Raw genomic sequence first — 27,845 nt, 5'->3', positions numbered from 1 at the left:
TAAAGGGCATGAGAGGCTTCACACTGGAGTTATCCAACACAACAGTTTTCCTCACAAGCACAAAGCCAGCCCATTCTCCCCACAGGAGCATCTGTGAACTGTGGTTCTCATTCTTTATGAGGCCGAAGGAACACAAAGTGTGCATCTTCCTGTATTTTTGTTCAGACTTGAGAGCATCTGTTGGTACCACTTCTCAGACACTTCAGCGAATTCTGTTGCACTATTTGAACATGACTACCTGCAGTTCAGTGCTTAGCAAAAATTTGTAATGTACAAAATTTCCAAATGCAGTATTCAGAAACTACATTCTGCCGCCCCACCAAATTCTTTTCTCGAATGGAAAAATTCAAAACAGTGCTGTAACGACTTCTCTTAAACTCATCCACTGTTGCTGCTGCCACCTATATTAACACTGTTCATGCTTTAATCTTCTTAAAATCATGTGAAAAGTATCCTTCATATAGGATGAAAATAGCCAGTTTCCAAACCCTTATGGCAGGTCAACACAACGAATCTTTCTTATCTCTTCATCCAGTTTGTATGTTTTCATGCGGGACAGTTTGTACTGCCCTTGAATTTTCAAACAGGCATGCATTTTCAATAATACATTTTTAAATTAAAAAATATATATATATTTAGTCATTTAATCATTGTAAAAATGGAATATGATACAATGTATGTAAAAGTGAATCATGTAATACCAAAATTACTGCCCACCACTGGATAGGAATCTGGAAGGAATTTCAAGAAGGCTCTGGAAAGGTATTTTTTGAACTTCTAGAATTTCCTTTGCAGGACTTTGCTGTGTTTCCAAGTGATGTAACACCACGAGTACAAACACTGTAGGTTACAGTCTCTTGTTAGTGATGTAGGTGGTGCTAAATGGCAGTGCTGCTTCTGACAGACTTGAAAATCTCACAGAATGTTTCAAACTGTTGCATTCATAATGTGCAGAATAAATGCTGTGTCTCCAGAAGAGGTGATAGATTGTAGAGTAAGGCCCCCCATACACCAGCAATCTTCACGCCACAAACACGGTCTTCCAGCCTGTAATGTTGAGTCACACATGTCACGTGCTATGGTCCTGCAGGCAGAACTGACGGACTGATGGGTTTCCTACAGGCCAACAGTCCAAACGGTTGGCCAGCCGGCCGCACCACACACATCAGTTTTGCCTTTCAGTCTTCAACTGTGCAGGCCGAACGGAAGGCCAAACTGTGTGTGTATGGGGGCACTAACATTTGTGTCTGTGTTGTTGGCACACGTGACAATAATGATGGACTTGATGTTTGAGCATGTAACTTTATACAAACAGTTGCATTTTGAAGTCACCACAAATTCACCTTGAAACATAATTACTGGTAGAGTCACAGCTATGCTAAGACTTAAAAATGCAGTTTTATTGTGGCACGGATTGTAGGTTACATAATCTAGGCTGTTAGCAAAGATAAGTCACATTATGAAATAGAAACCCTGGAAAGACTATGAATAGCAGTACACCCAAATTTATAGCCTACATTTCTTCCTGTAACCATTGAAATTTTTATCAATTCCATGACCATTTTTAGTTCAAACTGTTTTCTTAGGAGTGTGTGTGAGACTCAAATTTTGAGATGTATTTAAGAAAAAATCTTGATCTTGATTGAACCGTTGAGTTTTCAGTTGCAAATTTTGAAAATTTTCTGGTAACTGCCGTAGCTTTGCACACTGGCACACAGACTATCCGGTGCATCAGAATAGCAGTGGAGGCACTACTAGTGTGAATCACCTTCCCAACTTATTGTCTCCCTCCCACCCCTTTCTTCTTATGGGGAAAAAGAAAATGGCCCTACAACTGAAATTATATTGTAATAGGATGTGATATTAAAGATGACAGGTAATACACTTAAGAATATTGTGTTCTGTCCATAGCAGAGAAAATTGTCATACTCATGCTGATTCTTAAATTTTTTGTCCAACTGGAGAGTGTATTGTTGCGTTGCCTGGCCATTGTGAGGTTACAAACATATTGATTTAGTCTACAGCATGCTATAAAATATACGTACAGGGTTATAGCAGTTTAGGGAAGTGAAGAGTATCTGTGAATCCAGATACTGTACCTGAGTTTAATTTTCACATAATCTGAAGGTAGCACTGCCACAGCAAGTCTTCATCGCAGCAGAGAAACAGAGAAATGCTTGCATGTGGCTCCATCATGTTCTCTTTTACTCTGTATAACTTTCCTATTTTATGTATTCTGGAATTATGAGCCGTTTTTAAAGTAAGGTCTGCAGAAACGTGCCAGTATACTGCTAAATATAGTCTGTATTGTACACTCTTGGTGCATATATCTGTACATACACAGCTGTATGGTAGTGAGGCTTCATGAATGTATAAGTTGTTACAAAAACATTGCTACAAACCTTACTTTTAAAATGGCTCAATATCGGTGAAAGAAATGGTTCAGCTATACTGACCAATGCTTGTAATTCTTTCTCGATACAATGGCTTAAGTGTGTGCCTTCTGCTAGCTCTGTTTCTGAGGTGAAACAGCATACATTGCCCCAAGTGAAGTTCACTGAAATTGTATAGAAAATTAATCCTTTAATCTGTTGTAATTTTCACTTATAATTGGGGATTTGAACCGAACACACAAAGGACAATTCTGTTCCATTGCAGCTGTATGAAGACGCCTTGACTTTTGAACCTGAATTCTTGTGACTTGTTTATAATCCAATAGAAGCAATGTGATGATATTGATGAGATCACCTCAACAAGTGATACAAAATGGTTGCATGCAGTGCGTGGGAAGACATTTTTCTGTGATGAATGCACAACTGATGTTGTACCCATATACATTGTTTCCTCTTAAAAACATATAGCAAATTTCCTTGAAAACTATTACTACTGAGACTTACATGCTGGAACAGTGAGCTTGACCTGACAGCTAACCATCACGGTTCGTGTTTATCTGACAATATAAAGACATTTGTTGTGATATGGTGTAAAGAAGTGATGAACCTACATTGCATTATGATGCAATCTGTTTACTGTACTGTGCTCTGATAGCCCTGGTGCCCTAATAAGATTATCAGCAATCACTTCTGCACTGTCTGCCTTAGTGAACTTTGGGTAGTTACAGTCATTAATTTCGCAGTGCTCTATCAAGTGCAGAGCATTGGAAACCCATGTTAAGGTATAATTCAGACACTGGTATTGTCATGATGTGTGACTCTTACTTGAAATATAATCCAGTTACCAGCAGGATCCAAATGATCCGTATTGTCACTGAGTTAATCTGTTCTGAGATATGTTTTAAGGCTCACTTTGCTTTGGAGTGTAAGGTGAATAACTGCCTTGACAAAGAAGGCAGAAATGGAACAAAGTATGACATAGTCACTCTTTAACACCCAGATGACAGAGCAGAAGTTAAAAGTTCAGGATAAAAAATGTTTCATTTTAGGATAGCAGAGGAAATGTAACAATTCTGTACCTCCATTGCACAATAGTTGTAACACAAAAAGACATTACTACAGTCTTGAAAATTATTATATTTCTTTTCATTGCAAGTATATTCCAAAACAGAATATGAAAGAAAAGAGTAAATGTATAATAACTGAACAAACACAATAAAATTAAGTAAAAAATACTGAGCTAACAAATGGACAAATGCTAATAACAGTAATGTCAAACCAAATCTCTTGGCATTTTAAGTGTGCACAATCAGATATATTACTGAGAGCAAGAACAGTGTTATATGTATATACATTCACTTCCAGGTCCTTAAACTCAAATCAGATCCCTAGGACAAAACATTCTGGGTTAGAAGAACAAATGCTTGTATCAAATATATATCATAAATTAACATGCATTTCCATTCTCCATAGGTTATAGGTTTGACTGTTACTTTTTAAAGCCTTCTGTTGATTTCATTATGACAGCAGAAATGTCTTGAAGTGTCAGGGGTGAAGGTGTTAAGGAAGTCCTTGCTAATTCAGAAACCAATTTTATTGTCCAAAAAACTTTGTAGTCAATATTTTTGCTATAACTACATGGAAAAGGAACAGGTGATTTTATTTTTCAAAATTGGCTGTAAATGCATTGCTCGTTGACACAGATTGCATCATGTGTGATGTAGGTGATTCCCAGTACCAGTTCCAGAAAGTTCATTGCATAGAACATTCATATTGCCATAGTGCAACTGCAGCTTGTGCAAACATGCCAAAAATCCAGTAGGCATAGCACACACATATAGATCTGATAGGATGCCTATGCATGATAGTGTTTTATACAGAATGTGTGATTAGACTTTTTCTTCATTGCATATGTGAATCCCAGGCAGCAATCTAGACACTGTTTCATACTTTTGTTACTAAGCACATATGTACATAACAGCATTATTCACAATACTTTGCACTTTGTGATTTATTTTTATTCAAAAGTGTTTTAGTGCTTTGAGCAGATTTTTACAGTGTCTTTTATTATGTATCTGCACATCTGAACTGAAGTGCATTCTCAAGAATATCAGCTCTGTAAATTATATCATTCTATTTCATATGTGAATCACTGATTGTTATGATATAATAATAATAAACACAATTTGAGCCTTGTTTAAAATATTTCTTCAATTAACACTTTGCCTGCCAAGCACCACCATTGAGCTGCTTGTTAGAAATCTCAAGGCTCCTCAGAGTCAGTGCAGTTGTAGAGAAAATCCCACAATACTGTCTTCTGATGACCTTCAGACAGCAATAGATGTTGACCATGGGAAGAGATTTTCCTTCCTCTAAACAATGGTATGTCACAATTGATGCTGTCTAGTGACAGAAATGCTGTACTAATTGATTAACAACAAACCCATTTCTATAGCTATGGTAGTTTTAACCCATAGTATCTTAAGCCAATCCAGTCAGTGTTTTCCTGTGCAGAGGACTGGTTGCTTTATTGATTTTTTACAGAAGTTTATCCAACATCCCTTCACAAGGTTACATACATACATACATACATACTTACATACATCAGCGTTTCAGAGTATTCACAAGTGTGCAACTGGCACTGAATATAAAACTTGTCAAACAACAGTCACAAGACAATCACAGATAAAATCGCAGAAATATCAATTCAACCATAGTTAATATCTAAACTGAATACCTCAAATAAATAGATACAATGTTACACATACAATTTTACCAACAAGATAATTAGCAATACATAATTCTCCTTCCTTCACTTACACTTACACTTAATGTCTATATTAATGCCTACTGTGGGACATCCATCAGTCAGCATGCACTCCCCTTCTATTCCTTAGCTGTTGATCCCGACAGAAGAGCAAAAATTCATCAGCGGTATATGACGGATTATGTATTAGGACATCTCTTATTTCATTTATAAACTGTTTTTATCATATACTAAGTTAGATAAATATCCAGGCAGACTGTTAAATATAAATTATTGGGGATCATCAGTATGGGTTTCAGCATAACCAGTCAACAACTGATCATATTTTTTACATGCATCAGTTAATGGAGAGAAAATGAGAGCACAATGAGACAGTACGTCAGTTAATCAAGGACTTCAAGAAAGCCTGTGATTCTGCTAAGAAGGAAGTATTTTACAATATTCTCATAAGAGTTTGGGATACCCATGAAACTAATTAGGCTGATTAAAATGTGCTTACATGAAACGTGTAATAAAGTCTGTATAGGTAAACGTTTTTTCTGATAATTTTTCTATCCAGAATTTTCTAAAACAAGGAGATGCTTTATTGCTACTGCTTTTCAACTTTGCTTTAGAATATGCCATTAGGGAGGTTCAGGAAAAGCAGTTGGGACTGGAATGAAATGGTACACATCAGCTGCTGGTTTATGTTGATGGTGCAAATCTATTGAGAGGTAACATAGATACCATAAAGAAAGCACAGAAAGTAAGATTTGAGGTTTTCACAGTGGCAACTATGAAGAAAGCAGTCTTCTGGGATGTCGCGCTGTGTAGATGTGGTTCACATCTACATGGTGCCACATCCCAGAAGACTGCTTTCTTGAAAGCACAGAAAGTTTAATTGGTTATAGTAAGGAGGTTAGTGTAGAAGTAAATGCAGAGAAAACCAAGTATATGTTGCTGTCTTGTCACCAGAATGCAGGACAAAGCCATGATACAAAGACGGCTAGCAGATGCTTTGAAAGTATGATAAATTTCATATATTTTGTGATGACAGTAACAAATCAAAATTTGATTAATGACAAAATTAAAAAGAAGTTAATAATAGGTAATTTATGCTATCATTAAGTCATCTTTTATTCCTGCGTGCTGTAGGGAAAATGCAAAGATTATTTGCCAGCATTATTATATGTGGGCAGAATTTGGTCTCTGATAGTAAGAGAACAGAGGCTGAGAGTGAAAACATGGTGCTGAAGAGAATACAGGGACACAAGACAGATGAAACACTGGTAATGGGAACCTGAAGAAAACTGCATAGTGAGGAGTTTCATAATGCGCATTCCTTACCCAATACAGTCAGAATCATGAAGTCAAGGAGGCTAAGATGGGCAGGACTTGTAGTACATGTGAGAGAGGAAAGTATTGCATGCAGTTATTTGATAGTGAGACCTGGAAGAAAGAGATCACTAGGAGAACTAGATGGTGATGGGAGAATCATGTTAGGTTGGATCATACAGAATGGAGGGGTGGAGGGGATGGCTGGGTTCATCCGGTTCTGGAGGGAGCAATGTTGGGCCCATGTGAACATGGCAGTGAACCATCAGCTTGCATACAACAGGAATTTCTTGAGTGGCTGAGGAATTTTTTTGCTTCTCAAGGACTCCTTTCCGTGTAGTTAGCTATATAGATAGCAGCAAAAGAAGAATGGTATCCATATGTAAAATGCATGTCTTTATGGTTATGTCATTTTCTTTACAGTTAGTTTGCACATTTGAGCAATACTGCTCATTTTAGTTGGCTATCCTGACATGAGAATTAGAATATACGAAACTATAATTATGCCTGTGGTTCTGTATGGGTGTGAAACTTGGTCTCTGACATTAAGGGAGGAACATAGACTGAGGTTGTTTGAGAACAGGATGTTGAGGAGAATATTTGGACCGAAGAGGGATGAAGTGACAGGAGGTTGGAGAAAACTGCATAATGAGGAGCTTCATAACTTGTACTCTTCTCCAAGTATAATCAGAATGATTAAGTCAAGGAGGATGAGGTGGGCAGGGCATGTAGCACGAATGGGGGAGACGAGGAATGCATATAGGATATTGGTGAGAAAGCCAGAAGGAAAAGGACCACTGGGAAGACCAAGGCGTAGGTGGGTGGAAAATATTAAAATGGATGTTAGAGAGGTAGGATTGGATTGAACTGTCTCAGAATAGGGACCAGTGGAGGGTTCTTGTGAACACGGTAAAGAACCTTCTTGTTCCATAAAATGCTGGGAACTTCTTGAGTAGCTGCAGATTTGGCTTCTCCTCAAGAAGGGCTCAGCTCCATAATGTCCATAAGTAAGTATCCTGACATGAGAAATTCAATGTCTACCGAAGGCAACACAACTTCCACGGATTAGCTGCAAATGATATCTCTGATCTCTCTGATCGTCTCTGATTGCGTGAGGTTGCATTCGGTTGGTTGTGTTCCGGTGTGTGCATCGTGGTGTTGGCTGTTGTTTCGCTTGTGAATAAGTATAATTCATTTGTAAGATTTGTTACAAAAACATTCAGAATGGCCCAGAGTAAACTGAATGACTTGGCTGGACGTTTTGCCAAAGGGCCTAAAGGCGTAGGAACAGGACTGAAAATTTTGGCTGCGGCCGGTGCGGCTAGTTACGGCGTGATTCAGTCCATGTACACAGGCAAGTCATGCTATGACTTGATAAAATACGTATCGGTGTATTTTAGTTTTAAGATTCACGAGATGTGTTTCGTGACAACTTTTGTAAGTAATAATTCAGGTTATTCCTAACCTCTTCGAAGTCAGAGATTGTTTTGTTGCATCAGCCATAAGTGATTCACTAACTTGCACATATTGAGGCCTTTTTACCACTGGAGACATTAAAAAATGATGTATTTTTCCTATGTACGTTCTATAATAACGTATGGATTAATATTCTGGGGTAACGCCCCGCATAGTATAAAAGCGTGTAGGATGCAGAAAAGGATAATTAGGATTATGACAAAGAGAACACCACCGTGTCGTAGTTTGTTTCAAGAATTGGATATCCTCCCCCTAAAAGCTCAATATATATTGTCGATTTCCCTGTTTGTTATAGTAAATAGGGAATTATTCACATTCAACTCACAAATGCGTAATTGTAGTACCAGATCTGTCTATGATCTGCATTATCCGCAAACTAGTCTAACACAATTCCAAAAAGGAATATGTTACATAGGGGTAAAGATCTTTAATCATTTGCCACCAAAAATGAAATCTATGCCTAATGACCNCTATATCTATGTATATGGATTTATGGAACATACAATAAATGAATGAATGCATGTATTCCAGTAGACTTTATTTGCTTTCCATACATCAGGTTAAATTCTCAAAATGGACAAGAGATTTCCCTGTATTCATCAGTGTCCAAACCGCCTTGGGCCCACCCAGCCATATGTACATTGTGTGCTGTGGGACTCCTTCCCCAGGGTTAAAGTGGCAGGGGCGTAAAGCTGACCTTTCACCGCCATTCAGTGCTGAGGTCAAGAATGATGGAGTTATAAGTCCATTCCCTCATGCTTCTTCATGGTGTGGTGATTAATTAAACACAGAGACAACTTTTAACATTTCTACTTCCATAGATTCTTTCTTAGAACATGTCATAATGGAAGTACAGTAACTTACTTCACATATATAGGGGAGATTCTTGCCTTTGTTGACCAGTTCATGGCTGTGCGCTTCACAGCAACTGGTCCACCTCTGGCTGTGAGGCACATACAAATTTTACGGATGAATCAATATGCCTCATGACCAGTAGCATTCAGAATTAAGGGAAGCCATTAAATTTGTGGTTCTAGATTTTAACACAGTTGTTTAAACAACACTTGTAATTATAATAATGTATAAATATTTCAATAAATTCAGGTACATCGCTCTAGTTGTTGAAAGCTAGGATTTTATATTCATGACATTGTAATGGCATTGTATGTATGTATTGATAATGACCAATCACATTGTGATGGTAGTTTCTGCCCCTTTGATATGTACCTTCTGAAGATGGTCTCTCTGACTGAAACATGTCAAGGATGAAAGATTAAAAAGGAGAAAGACCGTTTATCAGTCACACTGGATGGAGTTGATAATCTTTTATACAGTGAAAGTAATTCTTCATTATTTTGTTTATTATTTATTAATATCTTGTTTGATCATTTATTATTGATCAGATTGAGAGCTGATTTCTTGAATGTTGCCTACAGTTGAAGGTGGACACCGTGCTATCATATTCAGTCGTATCGGAGGTGTACAGGAGGAAGTGTTTGCTGAAGGACTGCATTTCAGAATTCCATGGTTCCAGTACCCCATCATATATGATATCCGGTAAGCAAACATTTATTTTGTGCCCTTGCATTCAACATCTTGGGTGAATAATTTAACTCTTGATGCCTGAAGTTCATCTAAGTAATATTTAACCCTTTAGAGCTCAGTGGTTGCTATATGTACCACCTACTTTTAACACACTAAAACTCTGCATTCTGCCCACAGAGTGTATTAATGTGTTCCATATGGTTCTCACAGTAAACAGCGACTGTTTCCCTAACAACATTAACCAGTTGGGCTCTGTAGTGGAGACGTAATGTTTCCTGTGAGGTACAGACTGAACATACCAAAACCCCGTATTCTGCCCACAGAGTGTATCTGTGTGTTCCATATGGTTCTGACAGTAAACAGCGACTGTTTCCATAAACAGCATTAACCAGTTGGGCTTTGTAGCGGATACTTAATGTTTCATGTGAGGTATGGACTGAATATACCAAAACTCTGCATTCTGCCCACAGAGTGTATCTCTGTGTTCCATACGGTTCTCATAGTAAACATCGACTGTTTCCCCAGATAGCATTAACCGGTTGGCCTTTGTAGTGGAGAGGTGATGTGTTTCCTGTGCGGTATGAACTGGATTCTCATATATTATTTAGAAGAAATTCTGTCTTAAATGATTAACAATTAAGTTCCTACATGTACCTCAAACACATTGTATCCCTATTACAAACACCAACCAGGCAGTGCTGTTTAGGGAGATAATCGCTTGGGATTACTGAGCTTTTGGGCTTTGTCCATCATGCAATATTAACCTCAGTCATTGGGCTACCAAAGTCATTATGACTGTGTCCATATGTGAACCTGAAATCAGGTCTTGTCAGACAGATATAATCAAATTTACAGGAGAAATGATTAGATGTACAAAATTACTAGAAGAGTGTTATTTTTGGGGTGTGACGTCTTGTAGTCCAATAGAACTTCTGATCACAAGGCATTATGTGGACTTCTGCCACAGTACATGGTGTCATGGCTGAACTCTTGGCAAACATGTTCATGGTCACTGTGGGGAGAACCTCAAGTTTAGTATAACTTTGTCTCTCATAATAAGTGAAGGATATAGAGGTTGATACTCCTACACAGAAGATGAAGGCAGGTTCCTCTGAAACGCTGACAGTGATATACCAGATTACATGATGTCGCATCCCAGAAGACAGTAAACTTCATAGCCACTGTCAAGAGAACTCTCAGTTCCTCTTAGATTTGAGGAGAATATTTGGATGTAGGGGAGAGGTACTGATGGCAGCTTGGGGAAAACTGCATAATGAGGAGCTTCATAATTTGCATGATCAGATCCATTAGGATGAGATAGGTGGGGTATGTAGCATGCATCAGAGTTAATAAATGCACGTACAATTTTATTCAGAATACTTGAAGAGGATATGAACTTCAGGGACTTGGACCTTGATGGGAGGATAATGCTAAAACATGCTGTAAACATATGTGAGAGTGGAGGCGGTTCAGCTGGCTCAGGATTGCACCTATGGTGTACTGCTGTGAACATGGTTCTGAACCACTGGATTCAATAAAGTGCAGAACCTTTCTTTCTCAACTAACCATCTATTAGCTTCTCAGGAAGATCTCTTTAATGGAATCTGTAACTACCATTGTGAGAGAAGCCATGTTTTATATTATGTTTTTGATATTCCCTGAAGCGAGGCCTCTGAATTGATCAGCCGGTTTTTTATTTTCTTAAGTGTATGTTCTGAGAGTGCAGTAATTTGTTTGTAGGTTAGTGACCCACACAGCTCTCTGACTTCCTGTCTGCAGGTCACGACCCCGCAAAATCTCTTCCCCAACAGGAAGCAAGGATCTGCAGATGGTGAACATTTCTCTGCGAGTTCTGTCACGTCCAGATGCTGTCAGGTTGCCAAGCATGTACCGCCAGCTGGGTTTGGATTATGATGAGAAAGTTCTTCCTTCAATCTGCAACGAGGTACTGAAGAGTGTGGTCGCCAAGTTCAATGCATCACAGCTCATCACACAGCGGCAGCAGGTACCATACTTCGAGAGATGTGTAACTCCCTAACTCTCCCTTCACATTGCCTATCAAATGTTTTCTGGTTTTCACAGCCACGGACATTCGTATTATGGGCTTCAGGGTTGTAACTTCATGCAGCTTGATGTGTAAAATCCCAATTTAATGTTCTGCTTTTAGTGAATATTTCTTTTTGTTCCTGCATTTACTGTGTGATGTAGTCTGTTCCAGTACTTGTACCTTCCTTTAGTGTGGCAGGTCAGAAGCAGCAGTCAGTATTCACGTTTTCTCTCTGCCAGATGCAAGCATTGTGTTTATTTCATAACATCTTTAAGTACTTTAAAAATTAATTTAATATTTTTGATTAGTCATTTCCAGGAAAGTATTTAATCAGTGTGGTCAGTGGAACCTACAGGACTCTACAGATTTTATGCTGGCATAGCAGTAATATTCTATGCTGGTATTCTGGAGGTTCTTGGTTTGAATCTCCGCCAGTACATCATCTGTCATGGCTGATGTGTGGCTTTCCTCAGTTATTCCAGGAAGACTCCCATCTTTATACCATGACTGCTTCTTTCCACATCCTTTCCAACACATCTCTCCACGCTACATAGTCTAGCTGCTGAGAGTCTACAGAAAAGGTTAACTGTGATGAGCTGATGAGTTTTTGTGGTGTTGCAGGTGTCCCTGCTGGTGAGGCGTGAACTGACAGAACGAGCCAGAGACTTCAATATCATCTTGGATGATGTGTCCATCACAGAACTGAGTTTTGGCAAGGAATATACAGCTGCTGTTGAAGCCAAGCAGGTGGGAGCACTGTTACATCCACCTCATTGTATCCTGAGGCTCACTCATTCCTTGAAGTTTTGCTGCGAGCTCAGCACAGTGTTGCCCATACTGTGAAGAGACTGTGCACCTCTGAACTCAGTTTGTATCAGGCTGATGCTTAGTTTTGGGCTGTTTGCAGGTTGCGCAACAGGAAGCACAGCGTGCAGCGTTCGTTGTGGAGCGTGCCAAACAGGAGCGCCAGCAGAAGATTGTCCAGGCTGAGGGAGAGGCAGAAGCTGCCAAAATGATATCCTTTCTAATGGAAACTAACATCACTAACTAAACTGCTTTGTTCTTGATCAGTCATTTCAGCACTGTTCCTTATTCTGGGAGCAGATGTACCACAGGCACAACACATTCGTTTAGTGAGTGTGAAGCAGTTATTTTGTGGCCTTACTCACCAGTTGCCCTTTACCCGCAGGAAGATTCCTGGTTACTCATTTCTCTTAGAGGCTGAGTCGAGCCTAGGGCCACAGAATGGCTGGTAGGATTTCATGATGTAAGTTGTATTTGTATAACAACACATGATATGAGGTGATTGTCAGTGGTGAGTACGCAAGGGCTGGAATGGAGGCAGTCATTTTGTTTTCCCAGACACTGCAGAAAATTATGGAAGCTGAGTGATGGTATTTCGTAGCCCAGATGTGGTATGTACTTCTCTGTTTTGGAGCAGGTTGTGAAGCAAGAAACATTTCTTAATGTGCTGCTAATGTATTGTAATTTCTTTCTGAAACAAGCAGCATACAGTGGGTCATATCTTAACTCTAGGTGGTTTTGTGGCAGCTTGGAATGTCCAACTCTTGCCATGTGTGTGCATGCTGTCTCACTGCTAGGATGTGGTCTAGAAGTGCCACTGCCTCCATCTTTAGGGCAGAAGTGAGTTGGATACGAAACATTATCGGATGGCTCTTCCAAGGGCCACCAAATGCAGTAAAACCCATCAGAAACTGGTGTTCCCAGGTGGTCACCCCTCAAAGTGCTCAGCAAACACATTGTTGCTTAAGTCAGGTGGTGGAGGGATCACTGTTGGTCAAGGAGGGTAGGTCGCGGCAGCATTTAGGAATGGAGTATGGTGTAAGGAGAGGCATGGGAATAGCAGTAGCTGATGGCTTTTTGGTGTGTTTAGTGGCCCTAAGATACAGCGTTTGGATAACATTTCCATGCCCACTGTCTCTTGGTCCAAATGGTATCAGCCCTTGTCCATTCTTCTGTGGCTCTATTGAACCAGAAGCTACATATACATGAACACTGAGTTATGCTATTAACATATCCCTGAAGGTGGAGGCAGCATATACCTGCGAGACATTGGCAGCCCTGTGCACATCCTCATGATACAAAGATGTGACAGTAGAATAAGGATCAACAGTGAACCACTGTGAAAGCGTGAGGTCAGTAGAACTGTAAGGTCTGAGTGTGACCTGTTGTTACATCACTGTGGTTAGTGTCCTTAACACAACTATACTTGGGACAGGCAGTGTCACAGAACCCTGGTTACTTGAAGCTGCGCAAACTCCGTGCTGCGCAGAGCATCTCCAGGACGGTGAGTTGGGTAATACTGCAAATTGCATGGCTCCCGTCTGACCACTTGGTCACACAGTTTACTCAGCACACCTTACATAATGTTTAAACTTTGTGTTACCTAACTCTCTCCACAAAACAGAATCTTCCTGAGAAACTTATGGTTGCTCAGCGAGCCAACATATTCCCTACCATTAATAGATCATGAACATAAGTTAGCTGAACTTGATCTGAAGGCAGATGAACTCAGTCTGCATTGTTACATATGTTTTTTTCTCAAGAACCCTTTTAATATTATCCTTCTGTCTATGTCTAATTCTCCCAAGTAGTTGCTTCCTTTGGAAATATTTTCTTCATAACTGTGGTACCCTGAAGAGTGAGCTGTGTGACCAATGGCCAGGGTTTGAGGTTAGATGTCCCAAATGACAGAATCATAGTGGTGGGTATTCTGTTTATAGTACGGGAAGTTTGAAATTAATATTTGAATTCTCAAACTTGATAGCTTTATTGTGGAATGTTTGTTAAAAAACAGTTGGTAGTGGGTAATACATAAGAACGTGCTCCTGTAATATCTTTGTCGTCATGTAGGCAACTGTCATTATACATGGGGATTGTCCCTGCAAATTGCAGTGTGTGTTGAGAATGCATAAAATATGGGCTGCACAGAACAAACACTGAACACAGTGGAGATGAGGTAGGAAATGACCTGACTGGGTCAAAAGTGTGGGGAAGGTCAGGGAAACTGGATACACAGCTCACTGTGTGAGTGGCAGCATTGTCCATGGTCACAGATAGAACATTGACATTTCTCATGGCACAGGAAAAAAATAAGACATGGATAATACAATTGTATATAATGAAATTACAGGGGATCATGAGTGTGGGTTTCATCATAGCAGATCAACTACTGATCAGATTTTTGCATTTGTCAGATACTGTAGAAAAGAATGGGACTACAATGAGACAGTACATCAGCTATTCATAGACATCTAGAAAGCCTATAATTCAGTTAGGAGGGAAGTATTGTACAGTATTCTCATAGAATTTGGGGTACCCATGAAACTAGTTAGGCTGATTAAAATGTTTTTAAATGAAATGTATAGTAAAGTCAATAAAGGTAACCATTTGTCTGATAAATTTCTTATCCACAATGGTCTAAAAGAAGGAGATGCTTTATTGACATTCCTTTTCAACTTTGCTTTAGAATATGCCATTAGGAAGGTCCAAGAAAACCAAATGGGGCTGAAATTAAATGGGACCCATCAGCTGTTGGTCTATGCCGATGATGTGAATCTCCTGGGTGATAATATAGATACCATAAAGAGAAACACACAAACTTTAATTGACGCAAGTAAAGAGGTTGGTCTAGAAGTAAACACGGAGAAAACTAAGTATATGTTGCTGTCTTGTCACCAAAGTGCACTGCAAAACCATTACATAATGATAGAAAACAGATGTTTTGAAAATGCGGCACAGTTCAGATATTTGGGAGTGACTATAACAGATGAAAATTTGATTCAGGAGGAAATTAAGAGGAGATTGAATTCAGGTGATACTTGCTACCATTCAGTCCGGAACATTTTTATTCTTGTCTGCTGTTTAACAACATAAAAATGTTAATATACAAATCTATAATTTTGCTTGTGGTTCAGTATGGGTGTGACAGTCTCTGATGTTAAGGGAGGAACATAGACTGGATTGATCTGGTTCAGGATAGAGACCAGTGGAGGACTCTTGTGAACACAGTAATGAACTATCAGGTTCCATTAAGTACTCAAAAGTTCTTGAGTAGCTGCACAACTCTTTGCTTCTCAAGAAGGGCTCAGCTCCATGGAGTGAGTTCGTTGGAATGTAACGAGGGGTGCCCGTGCTAGACTCAGTTGGCCTGTTAGGGGCATCACAAAACAACCCTTACATCTCTTTAATGTCTTTTAGGCCATGTCTACTCATCATTTTCTCACTCTGGAGGCCACAGTTCAATATAAGGGTTTTCCATGCAGAATTTGTGGTTGATTAGTGACAGTGAGGTGGGATTTTCTCCAAGTGCTTCATTGTTTCTGTGCTAATTACACTTCTGTCAGTGCTCCATACCTAGTCACATGATATGGTTCAGTAGATCCATTTGAGGCTCCAGTATCAAGGGACTGAGCCTCACCCCACTCCCAGATTTACGGAGGGATTTTATTTGTCAACTTGAACTTTCAATTCTCTTTCACAGAATTGTATAGTATGTTTTATTAGTAACATTTTAATTCTAGTACCATAAAAGAAGCCTGGAATGTGCCTTTCACACACTAATTTGTATGATGCAGTATTTCTGCTGAATGACTCTCTTTACCCTTTTAAAGGCTGAATTTCTTCTAAATATTATATAAAACTTCAGTCCTTACCTCACCTCTCCACTACAGAGCCCAGCAGTTGCTGTTTACTGTGAGAACCATGCAGAACACACAGATGCACTCTGTGGGCAGAATGCAGGGTTTAAATATGTTAAAGCAGGCAGTACATGTAATAACCACTGGGCTTTGAAGGGTTAAATTGTGAAGTATTGAGTTGTGGTTGCAGATGATGACTGTTGTTGATGTCACATTACAGATTGCCAACTCGCAGAACAGAGTGTTCCTGAATGGAAACAGCCTCATGCTTAACATCAATGAACCAACATTCGATGACTTGAGTGAGAAGTTGAAAAGTAAGAAGTAGACACCTGTTGGTGGTAGCTAGGCAGTAGAGACATCTTAGAACTGACACACGGTGTCTTCTGCAAAGTGTGTGCTGCTGGGCATGTTGCTCAAGTTACGTATGGCAGCATCTTGAGATTTGAGGCTCATAGCTGTGCAGTGTGGTGACACTGGGGTATCACAGGAAACTGTTGCCTCCATCTTCCCAACAGAAGAAGGAGCATTTTACTCTGAAGATAGAAGTGACAGATTTGTCCAGAATATTCATATCTGTCTACCAAACTGTACAGCATCACACCCTAGTGTTTCTCAACCGCTGGGCCACGGCCTGGTACCAGGCCCTTGCCTTATATACAGATGTTGAGAACCACTGCCTAATGACTATAGCCACAGCAGCGTGTTGCTTTGCTGTAGTATGTTGGCATGCCTGCAGTTGCAGGTAACAGTGTAGGGAGCAACTCACGGGCGCTCCAGTATCTAGATTTATATGTTTTTTCCTGCTTTTTAGTTTTATAGCCATTGCATATGCAATACAAGAAACATGTTCCGAAACCTGTCGTCTTCTGGGTTATGACACGGTGTAGTCTGGTTATCGCGTCTCCTTCAGCTCTGTGACACATGCTAGAGATGTGGTGATGTCATGCAAGTGTGAGGCACAGACAGATATTACTTTGTCTAATGCATTTACAGTGCTATTAATTCTGTAAGTACTAGCTTCATTCCAATTTTTGAAGTGGCTATGCCAGTTCTGATGATTCAGTGTCGTACTTAGGCTGTTTTCCTGTTGACTAGTGTGGAACACCTCAAGCTGAGAGAAGCAGCCTGCATGTAATTGACAAGAAGACTGTCAAGTGGAGACAAGTATTTCCTGCTTGCATATAGCAGTTCTCAGATCAACCAGTAGACGGCAGGAAATATCATGGTCTGTTGAACAGACCTTGGTGATGGGCTCCAAATGGAGGAACACATCTTATGGGATTGTAAATGGCACGAGGACTAATGGGCAACAGTGATGAACGTTCTTTGTGCAAACAGCAAAATAGAATACCCAAAGTCAGTTAAGGCTAGAAAAAGAAAGATTTGTAAAAGGTGTCTGTTACTTCATAAACAACATTCCTATATTTATTTAAAATATATATGTAAGAAAATAAAAAGAAGTAAATTACAAAACAATAACAATTACTCGCAGATTTAAGTTAAGATACATATTGAGAATTGCAGGGAGACTACTGTAACAGAATAAGGTATTTGTAAGGATGTGTTGTAGAGGGCCAAATGGGCATTGCCTTGGCTTTCCTTTTTGTATTTACACATATATTTCACAATTAAAAAAACATGTTGAAGTTCATATGGTTTCAGTATCCTCAACAGAGAGCAGTTACACATATGTATTTAAGGTCCTGCAGACGGTGTACCCATCATGTACAACTGTTGTAGTGGTGGGGTACATAGTAGCATGTACAGGAATGAGGAAGTGGGTTGGGAGGTTAACACCCCAACCTGCAGAGCTGAAGAATGCATAACCAAGAAACACACCATATCACAACCCAGAAGATGACAGTATGAATGTCCACTATTATAGGAGCCTCAAATCTCATATTTGTGGGCTTTGCCAGAATGACAGTTATTCCAGTTGTGAGGTTGGCACCACTGTGCCTTGCTAGCACTTTAGACTTAGTGCCTGCTGTTTCATAATAGGATTTAAGGAGGACAAAGTGAAAGTTGTGTGTACAGACAAATTCTTCATGTGTTTGTTTCAAGAGGTGTGGGCCTAGGTAAACGAGCAGACACATGGAGAAGTATGTACGTCATAGCCACATGTCTCGGCGATGTGGAGGTGAAATTTATCACATGTATCAAATATAAGCTCATGTTGGATCAGGTATTGCTGACTGATATCAGAAGCTTATAAGGAGAGACCATGGAACCTTTTCCTTCCCAACTTCATTTTCCACAGTTGGTAGCTCTGTGCAGCTGTCACCATTTGACAGATTTTGTTCAAGGGCTCTCATCACACGCCTTCGCAGTGTTTGGATATTTCGAGGAAGTAACATTACAAATGTGCCAAGTGGTGATGTAAGCTAGCTCACTGAACAGTGTGTCACTATTTGATGCTTTCCGTCTCTGGCTACAGTTTCCACAGATGACACTTCTATTCATACAGCCTTTGAGGGACACTTTGATTTTGACCATGAATATGTACGCTGTGAACTTGGCAAATTCTGGAAATCTTAACAGTACGCATCCTGTTGTGTGTCATATATAGGATATACAGTACAGTGGGGGCAGTCTACACAACAGTATTTCTGAAAAAACAAAATAGATACTACTATATCAACATTTGTTTATTGGTTGTTGACGCTGCATGTTTCGACCCTTATGTTGTGTCATCATCAGGTGTATAATAATACTAGTATTAGTTCTTGAATTAAACTAGTTGTGTTGGTTCTGACCTTCCTATTGTCATGTGAAGCTTATGCTTGCTATACTGTGTATTACTCAACATGTTTATACTTGGAGTGAGGTAATTCTAGATTTTTTATGTTAAATGTAAAGGCAGTTCCCCATGATGACATGTATTGGCACGCAGGCACCCCACACCATAATTATTCCTACCACCTGGATCAATAATCAATACATAGTGGTCACAAAGTTTTGAACAGGTGCATAAAATATATTACAAATATGTCTGTACAATTTTAATTTCAACTTCTACTCTTTACTATAAATTAAAATTATGTATAGAAAACTTATAAGAACACAGTAGGGATCCATACTGAATTAGACGCAATTCAAGAACTAATTCTAGTATTATTATGCACCTGATGATGACCCAATATAAGGGTTGAAACATGCAGCGTCAACAACCAATAAACAAATGTTGATACAGTAGTGTCTGTTTTGTTTTTTCGGAAATATTGTTGTGTAGACTGCCCCCACTGTACATATACATCACATATCCTATATAACAATAACAGTAATAATAGTCTAGAGGTAGTTTTTCAGCGAATGCTCACATAATGCGAAGCGACAACACTGTAATGCCAAATGATTAGTGCCATCTTCTGGTCGTATCATAAGTAATTAGGATTAGTTTTGCATTTTGTTTCTATGGAAATGACATACCGACAAACATTACTCTAAATTCATGTAATTATGTCTGCATGATCACTGCTCTGTTACCTGGCCAGCATACATTATCTGCATAGTTCAGGCATCAATATAAAAATATTGTCCACTGTGTGATTAATTCAAAATATGCAAGTTTAAAAACAATCTGTTTCATGTCACAAAATGTAAGACAAATCTGAGGAGGTGTAGGAGAGTGTACTGATGAAGACACTTGGCACCCACTAGAACTGTGAGCATTGGGTTGCATTGTTGGACATCAAGATGTGCAAAAGCCATACGCAGGACACTTCTCTCTCCTGCCCATGCTTTGTGTAGGAATTCCTGGCATAGCTGGATTTCTTGCGCTCACTTGTTAACAGCTCTGTGACCCTGTTTCTTGCATGTTGGAAAATAAAGCATTTGTCAGACTAATGAAGCCGCCATCTTCACTTTGTGACCAATCCTAAGTCATTCCAAAGTGATGTTTGTGTTATGTGATGACACTTGGTGTGAGCAGCTAGCCACTGGCTCCGGTTTGTAGCACTGTGCCCCCAGTCGCTTGCCAAGCTGTGGTGTGCTGGAAGTTTCTCTTAATTGCTGCTCTTGTAATGTGTATGGTTTTGTTAGAGTTGTGTATCATCTGTATGCAGTAAGTGGTGGCACTCCTGTTTCATATTCAGGAGGTCCTGGGTTTAAGTCAAGGCCCAGAAACGTGCTATCTGTTTCTCTTATTTTCCCAAACCCCTTCTAGGCCTTCCTGAGTGCTCCCCTGGATTGTCTTAGCCTTTCAAGGCAAGAGATGGAAAGTATTGTCACGTGTTTGATATGTCACGCGACAAATAACTTTACGTGGGTCTTGGATTTAGCGAATCTTTATTGGACACTCACACTTACACACCATACAATTGTTATCACTTGCAGTGTCACCTGACTTCTGGCCCAATATTAGATACGACGCCTCATCTATCCTTGGCCGTGGTTGGATCTCTTCTGTCCCTGGCAGCAGCTACCTGAAGACTGTCTTCTTGCTATCTTCTTCTATATCGTACGGTAACTTGGCGAATGCCTTCAACCCCTTTTTATAACCTCGGCCGCTGCTATGCAGTGAACCCTCGTTATGGCCGTGGAGACTCATCTCCAGGGAGATTTGGTGTTCTCCACACAACGGCTCACTGTTGGGATTACAATACCGCTATTGTTACTTCCTATGCAACGGTATGTTCTAGCGTTTGCATGGTAGTAACTCTTCTGGATTCCAAACATGTGACATTATGTTTAAGTAGGCCATAACTGCCCCCCTATGCTTCCAGGTTTTCCCTTCATAATCATCCTTCCAAAATTTTGGTCAGAAAACTTGTTTCAGAGACCTATCCATAAATGTGAGGATAATATTGTGATCCATCTTAAGAAAACAGGGTGAGAGGTTGTAAAATTGATTACACATTGAGTAGCATAGAATTCCTTGACCAGGCGAGTTGCTACTGACTTCTCAGGAAGGATCCTGTTTCATGGGGGCTTGTTCAGTTACTGTGGACCATACAGACTCTTGAGGATGGTTGCAGCTCGCATACGGTAGGCATCAGTCTTAGCAGTGTTGAATGCACAGAGAACTGGGTGGAATGTGGGGACAAGTTTATGCTGCTGTGCCTTTCTAACCATCTTCTGCAGCATGTAGCTCACAGAAACTTGGTCTGTGTGCAGCAGACATTTTCATAAAATAAAGATTTCAGTTTTCTGAGATGTGATGCTCCATGGTTTGGTACTCGGGTAACATTTGAGCACCTGCTGCCTCTCATCTTCAGGTTGTGCAAGTACCACAGCATGAAGACATGGGGAATGGAGGTGTAACTCCACCATTCTTAGCCTTAGCACCAGATGAGTGGGTGGTCAGCTTCATGTTCCGACTGCTTAACCCCCCAGCGAAACAGCGCCCAGTGTCTGGTGAAGAGAGCCTGGGTCAGCCCAAGGGCTAACCTGGATGTTATGGAGAAGAGAACTGCCTGTTCCTGCCACCAGAAATTGAACCCTAGTCCTTGTGCTGTGCCGACTGAGCTGTCTCAGGTAGAAGATAAAGTGTTAGTACCCCTGTACTAGTCCGTGTGGTATCACAACTTGTAGTGTCACATTTTCATAAATCAACTGATAGAATTGAAGGGGCATGGTGATCTTGCAGTAAGATATTGATACTGGAGTTCTGTGTGGGATCCCTGGTCTGATCTGCATTGCAGACCCTTCACCTTACAAGAGACGTAACTTCCAGAATATAAAGAACAGCAGGCTGTTCATGACCACTGTCATTAGGGCTCTCAGTCTGGATTATGGGTGCCTGGGAGAGCTATGGGCTGGACAACGTCGGAGTTTGAGTCCAGGTAGGGTCAAAAATTTCCTCTTCTCTGAATCATCCAGACCATGTCAGGGGCCCACCAAGCCTCCTATCCAGTGGGTACTGGGGGTAAAGCGGCCGGGGCGTGAAGCTCACTACTTACCTCCAACTATTGCCAGTGTCAAGAAAATGTGCCTCTATACATCCACTCCCCCCACCTTCATGGCATAGTGCTTAATTAGTTACTCACAGGGACAGCTTTACCTTTTTTACATTTTTGCACCCCAGACATGGATTCTGTGCCTTTGCTGAGATGGGCAGAAACCTGTAGGGTGTGCACAGACCATGTGTTCCCAGCACTGGCCACACATATTGAACATGCATAAAACAGGAGTCCAGTGGAGGAGCAGGGGAACTCTGCAGGCACACAGCGGCTGCAGATACAACAGTGGTGCTCCTCGTGATGTTGAAACAAAGCGACTGATAACGAGTTGCCTGTACATAATCTTGTGTTGAACTGCATCATCAGTTAAGCTACTCAGCCCTAAAATCTGTAAAAGCAACACACTTTTCCTATATACAAGGCCCCATATTCTTGCCAATAACACAATATGTATTTGGAAGTTGATCAGGTTGGGATGTCGCCTGTCATTATTGAGGTTCTTTGTTGTTTTCCTCAGCCCCTCCAGACAAATGCTGGGATAGTACCTTAACTGGGCCCTGAGTACTGCCTTTTGAATCCTTTTCATTTGATTGTTTGAACAATAATGCTATTGTTTGATGCCAAACAGTCTGAGATACTGACTGTCAAAATAAACTGCAAGAAAAAGAGACATCAGAGGTTTAGTTTTTGTTTTAATTAGTCATCATAGCGGAAAGATTTCTGTTCCCATTTTAGTTTTGCTGTTGTACTGGGCTGGTTCATGCTTCAGTGTGGGATGTTGCAGGCTGCCAGGCAGACTAGTCTGGTCTCCATGCCCCCAAGGATGTGTTGGTTTGATATGAGAAGTGGATGTCATCTCGTAGTGCCTGCAGAAGGTCTGGGTTCAGTGCTCAACCGAACCTTGAATGAAAGTAAACATTTGAATAGCCATCTCGCAGTGTTACCACATCACTAGCGAGGAACATGAAGTTCTGTTTGCTTTTCAGGCGGAGGCACTGTGAGGTCGACGGGTGATGGAGACACCAGCTCAGTTGTTTTGGACTCAGCAATGGGCACTGCCACAGGCTTGTATAGACATTAATGTGTTGCACTTCAGAGTCGCAGTGATTGTGGCTGCACAGCAGCAGTGAGAGAATTTGAAGAGTCTTCATCTGTTGGTGACACCGATAGACCAATGTGACTCCAAAATCAATAGACATTATCTAATTTGGATTAATTGTCTGAAGTTTCTTTGCCTATAGTTTTGAATTTGAAAGAAGTTACGATCGTATTAACCTGTTGGTAACACTGTGATTCAGAATCTGGTTTTCTAGGCAAGTGTTCTTCAGCATCAGACAAGTGGTATATGAGTTTATGTGGTAAGCACCACAGTTTTCTGTCTTCATTTGTTGGCAGCATATGAATGTGACTCAGCATGAAACTTTATAGTGAACCTTTGTTGAAGATGTGTACCAAATTTTGTGATAGTCCGCACATCAGTGCATTTGATACAGCATCTGTAGTCGATGGGCCTACAGCAGACTATTTGTGATTCACTTGCAATGTCCTATCTTCACATCTGCGGTTGGACAGGAAACCCTGAATTTGTTGTAATTTGAGGATAGGGATATGACATTTTTGGCTGACAGAACCTTTGATGCTTTTAAATGGCACATGACCTTTTCCATTCTTCTCTGTATGAACCCTTGTGTCTCTGTGCCCACTATTTCCTTGCTGTCTTTTTCATATCTCTCCCTCGCTTGGTGTCAGTATCTTTGCTTAGTCTTCCCATTGGTCATTTATTGATCGTTTGGAGATCATCAATGTGGGTTTCAACGTAACACATCAAGTACTGATGAGATCTTTTGCTTTTGTCAGATACTGGAGAAAAAAAAATTGGAGTACAGTGAGACAGTACATCAGCTATTCACAGACTTCAAGAAAGCCTCTGATTCAGTTAGGAGGGAAGTATTTATTGTACAATATTCTGATAGAGTTTGGTGTATGCATGAAACTAGTTAGGTTGATTAAAATATGTTTAAATGAAACTTATAGTAAAGTCCGTATAAGTAAACATTTGTCTGATAATTTTCCTATCCAGAATTGTCTGAAAAAAGGAGATGCTTTATCGCTACTGCTTTTCAACTTTGCTTTAGAATATGCAATTAGGAAGGTCCAGAGAAACCAGGTGGGACTGAAATTAAATGGGACACATCAGCTGTTGGCCTATGCTGTTGATGTGATTCTACTGGGTGATAATGTAGATACCATAAAGAAAAAAACAAAAACTTCAATTGACGCAAGTAAGGAGGTTGGTCTAGAAGTAAATACAGAGAAAACTAAGTATATGTTGCTTTCTTGTCACCAAAATGCAGGGCTAAACCGTGACATAAAGATAGGTAGCATGTTTTGAAAATTTGGCACAGTTCAGATATTTGGGAGTGACTATAACAAATGAAAATTTGATTCAGGAGGGAATTAAGAGGAGATGGAACTCAGGTAATGCTTGCTACCATTCAGTCCAGATCTTGTCTTTTGTCCAAAAACATAAAAATTAGAATATACAAAACTATAATTTTGCCTGTGGTTCTGTATGGGCGTGAAACTTGGTCTCTGACACTAAGGGAGGAACATAGACTGAGGGTGCTGAGGAGAATATTTGAACTGAAGAGAGATGAAGTGACAGGAGAGTGGAGAAAACTGCATAATGAGGCGCTTCATAACTTCTACTGTTCTTCAAGTATAATTAGAATGATCAAGTCAAGGAGGATGAGATGGGGAGGACATATAGCACGAATGGGGGAGCAGAAGAAGAATATTGCATATAGGATATTGGTGGAAAAGCCAGAAGGAAAGAGACCACTGGGATGACGAAGGCATAGGTGGGGGAACAATGTTAAAATTGATCTTGGAGAAATAGGATGGGGTGGTATGGACTGGATTGATCTGGCATAGGATAGAGACCAGTGAAGGGCTCTTGTGAACATGGTAATGAACCAGCGGGTTCCATAAAATGCTGAGAAATTCTTGAGCAGCTGCACAACTGGCAGCTTGACTGTATAGCTTGAAATTGTAGTAGATAGATGAGATCACAGACAAATTAAGGAACCATCTCAGCATTTCACCAGATGGACTGAGGAAAACGTGGAATAAAACTGTCATGATACTTGATGCCCAAGCCAAGATTTAAATTAAGCACCTCTCGAGTACAAGTACAGGGCGTTACTGCTACACCAGCGTGCTCAGTCATTTATGTGATATGAAGATCAGTGTTCATTGGGCTGCATACTTTATTTGAAATTGTGAGCCAGGTACTTATCACAAGATGCATCTCAGTGACTGAGTAACAACAAGCATGATTCATCTGTTTGCCATGTGTTATTGTTGCAATTAGTACTGTCATTTCCTATTCTTGAAATTGTGTTCTGCCCCCCTGGTATCAGAACTGCTTATATAAACATCCTGTTGTTCCTTCCTTTAGGGCGCACACCCGTCCATTTGTAGAATTGATGGTTGCTTCCATAGCAGTAGTTAGCTTTAAGAATCACTGAACCTGAAGTGATGGGGACCGAGGTCATGACATGGTTGCAACTGGTACCACCTGATGTATAAATGTGCACAGCTGTGATGGAATGTTGATTGGTAGGGGAAACTAAAGTACTTTCCACTTTGTCCACCACAAACCTGATCAAGAGATGTGGCATGAAGCATGCAGCACTCACTGATTCTGTTTCTCTTCTGTGAACTGAAGAGGTCAGCACTGTGCAGAGTAGACAGACAACAATGTTAGTGAAATTGTAAAGTTGGCTGGCAGTGTGTTATTCACATAAGGCAAGGTTTAATAAACTGATGTTATATTCATCTGATTCCTTAATTTGCATGTGCATATAGATAGACAAGCATGTGTGCACACGCAGTGTGTCTGAACGCAACATGGTCGTGGTATCAATGGGCCACTTGCTCACAGTATGTGCAGCAGAACCCAGCTTGTAAATGTTTCTGTGATCATTGCATTCCTCTTTGTGTAACGGAAATATGGCAACGTGCTGACACCACATGGCTCAAGACACTGCGCAGTTCTCACAGCCATATGTTGCATGCAGGGTAAGTGGACCAACCCCTAGCCCCCTCCCTGCAGAAAAAGAGCCCTGGACCACACGTAGGTTCCTAAACACTTTGCATATGCACACAGGCAGGGCTGTTCTGCAGAGAATTGGATTGAAATGGGTTCTCTTGGAAGTGTCACAGTCACTTGCTGGTTTAGGAATGCCTCAAGTCTTCGTTTGGTTTACAGATTTTCCAAATGAAAAGCGTACACATATTTGTCTTATTTCTCTGAATCGCTGATGGATCCGAATACTTGCAGCCCCCCCTTTCCGAAGGACTGGAATCTCATTCCCATGCTCCCTATAAGCTTCCTTCTGTGACACAGTGTTTACACTCTGTGGATTGCAGCAGGTGCTCGCAGTACACAGTCATTTAAATCTTGGAAATGTGTGAAAGTCACACCTCACAGCATTTAGCGTGCCGTCAGAATTCAAACTGACTACACACTGAAATTATCATTATCTTGTGTGAAGCAGGTGGCTAGCTGTCAGGACCACTTCAAGATGTCAGTAGCATGATGCTGACAACACACAGGCACTGCCTCTCGGTGTGTTGTTATTACAGCTTTTGGTTCCATGGTCCCAAGTTAGCAGTTGGTGGCAAGAAAGCAAAGAGCACTTCTTGGTAGACAGAACAGTGCTGCCCCCCCCCCCAACCATATGTGGACATATAGCATGAAAGGCAGTACAGTTTTGCTTGAAACACAAAGAAATAAGTTGGGAGACTTAAGCATATATGAGAGGTTAATATTAAAATGGATCACAGACAAACTGGCTGTGCAGATGTGTCAACTTGTTCAGTGGCAGGCTTCTGTGAACGCTGCAATGTTTCCTTAATGTGCTGTGCAGTTATAGACAGCCTACCTTCTGCTTTTCACTGTGCTGGACTGTTTCTTGTGATAGTGATCGGTCATAAGCGTATCTCAGAAACTGGCAATGCAGTTTGCCAAGTTTATCTCCTTGATTTCACAGTAATGACATGCTCCACCATCATGCCTCATGATATTATCAGATCCGTGTACACCCTTGTCGAGCCCTGTTTGACTCTCAGTCTGTGTCAGTTGTCACATTCATGTGACCCAAATGCTGGCATCGCTGATGTCAAACATGTCTGTATTATTTACCGTCTTCTGTAATTAATTTCTTGGAGGTCTCAGGTTCAATATTCAAGAGGCGAGCTATTACAGATGAGATTGAGCATTCCTTTCCTCAGTTCCTCCATCCAAATACTTGAACTGTGCCTACAAGGAGGCCACCGCAACACATCTTCCCCAACTAAACATTTGCAGTGATTTGCCATTTCATACAGAGTTGCCTGTGACATCTCTTCATACAGCCACTTGTTTTATAAATGTCTGTTTCCGTCTGTTTCCAGGAATGACTTTGTTGTTGGTTACTGCCCACAGGATGAAAACCACTGTTTGTTATTCTTGGATATAGGTTAGTCAGCATGTCCTTTACCAACATAAATAAAATTATTTGTGTAATTTTTTAAATGAAAAGACAGAGGCACTGCTTAGTAATGACCTGGAGGAATGTGTGATGATGTGTCATGCAAACTTGGGTGTTAAACTTTGTTATACCTTGAATAGCCCTTCTGTTCAAAGGGATCACCGGTATGGCGATCTTCGTTCCCATCATATCTTGAAAATGG

At 40.5% G+C, this 27,845-nt stretch overlaps 1 protein-coding gene and 1 long non-coding RNA gene across 5 annotated transcripts in view; one reads left to right on the top strand and one right to left on the bottom strand.

Annotated features, from left to right (window-relative positions):
• Window positions 1-223: 223 nt before the first annotated feature.
• LOC111861472 lies at window positions 224-4,590 on the bottom strand. Its single transcript, XR_002842245.2, has 2 exons — window positions 2,898-4,590; window positions 224-1,047 (listed from the first exon to the last, which is right to left on the bottom strand). It is a non-coding gene; the product is annotated as an uncharacterized LOC111861472 (long non-coding RNA).
• A 2,991-nt stretch (window positions 4,591-7,581) lies between these two features.
• Window positions 7,582-27,845, top strand: part of LOC111861433 (prohibitin-2) — a 33,129-nt gene continuing 12,865 nt past the window's right edge. The window contains exons 1-8 of one of the 4 annotated variants that reach the window (XM_023845991.2): window positions 7,582-7,828; window positions 9,387-9,507; window positions 11,275-11,500; window positions 12,164-12,289; window positions 12,450-12,557; window positions 13,773-13,850; window positions 16,424-16,520; window positions 27,567-27,768. In XM_023845991.2, the coding sequence (XP_023701759.1) occupies window positions 7,699-7,828; window positions 9,387-9,507; window positions 11,275-11,500; window positions 12,164-12,289; window positions 12,450-12,557; window positions 13,773-13,850; window positions 16,424-16,520; window positions 27,567-27,631 (951 nt within the window). In that variant the 5' untranslated portion in view covers window positions 7,582-7,698 and the 3' untranslated portion in view covers window positions 27,632-27,768. Of the gene's footprint in view, window positions 7,829-9,386; window positions 9,508-11,274; window positions 11,501-12,163; window positions 12,290-12,449; window positions 12,558-13,772; window positions 13,851-16,423; window positions 16,521-21,422; window positions 22,086-23,092; window positions 24,033-27,566; window positions 27,769-27,845 lie in introns of those variants that run through there. The other 3 variants (XM_023845989.2, XM_023845992.2, XM_033750324.1) reach the window with 3 other exon arrangements.

Source organism: Cryptotermes secundus, unplaced genomic scaffold (genome assembly GCF_002891405.2).
Source record: "Cryptotermes secundus unplaced genomic scaffold, Csec_1.0 scaffold693, whole genome shotgun sequence".
Classification (NCBI taxonomy): Eukaryota; Metazoa; Arthropoda; class Insecta; order Blattodea; family Kalotermitidae; genus Cryptotermes; species Cryptotermes secundus.
Note: the sequence above shows the minus strand (reverse complement) of the source record. Positions and strands in the feature narration are given on the sequence as shown.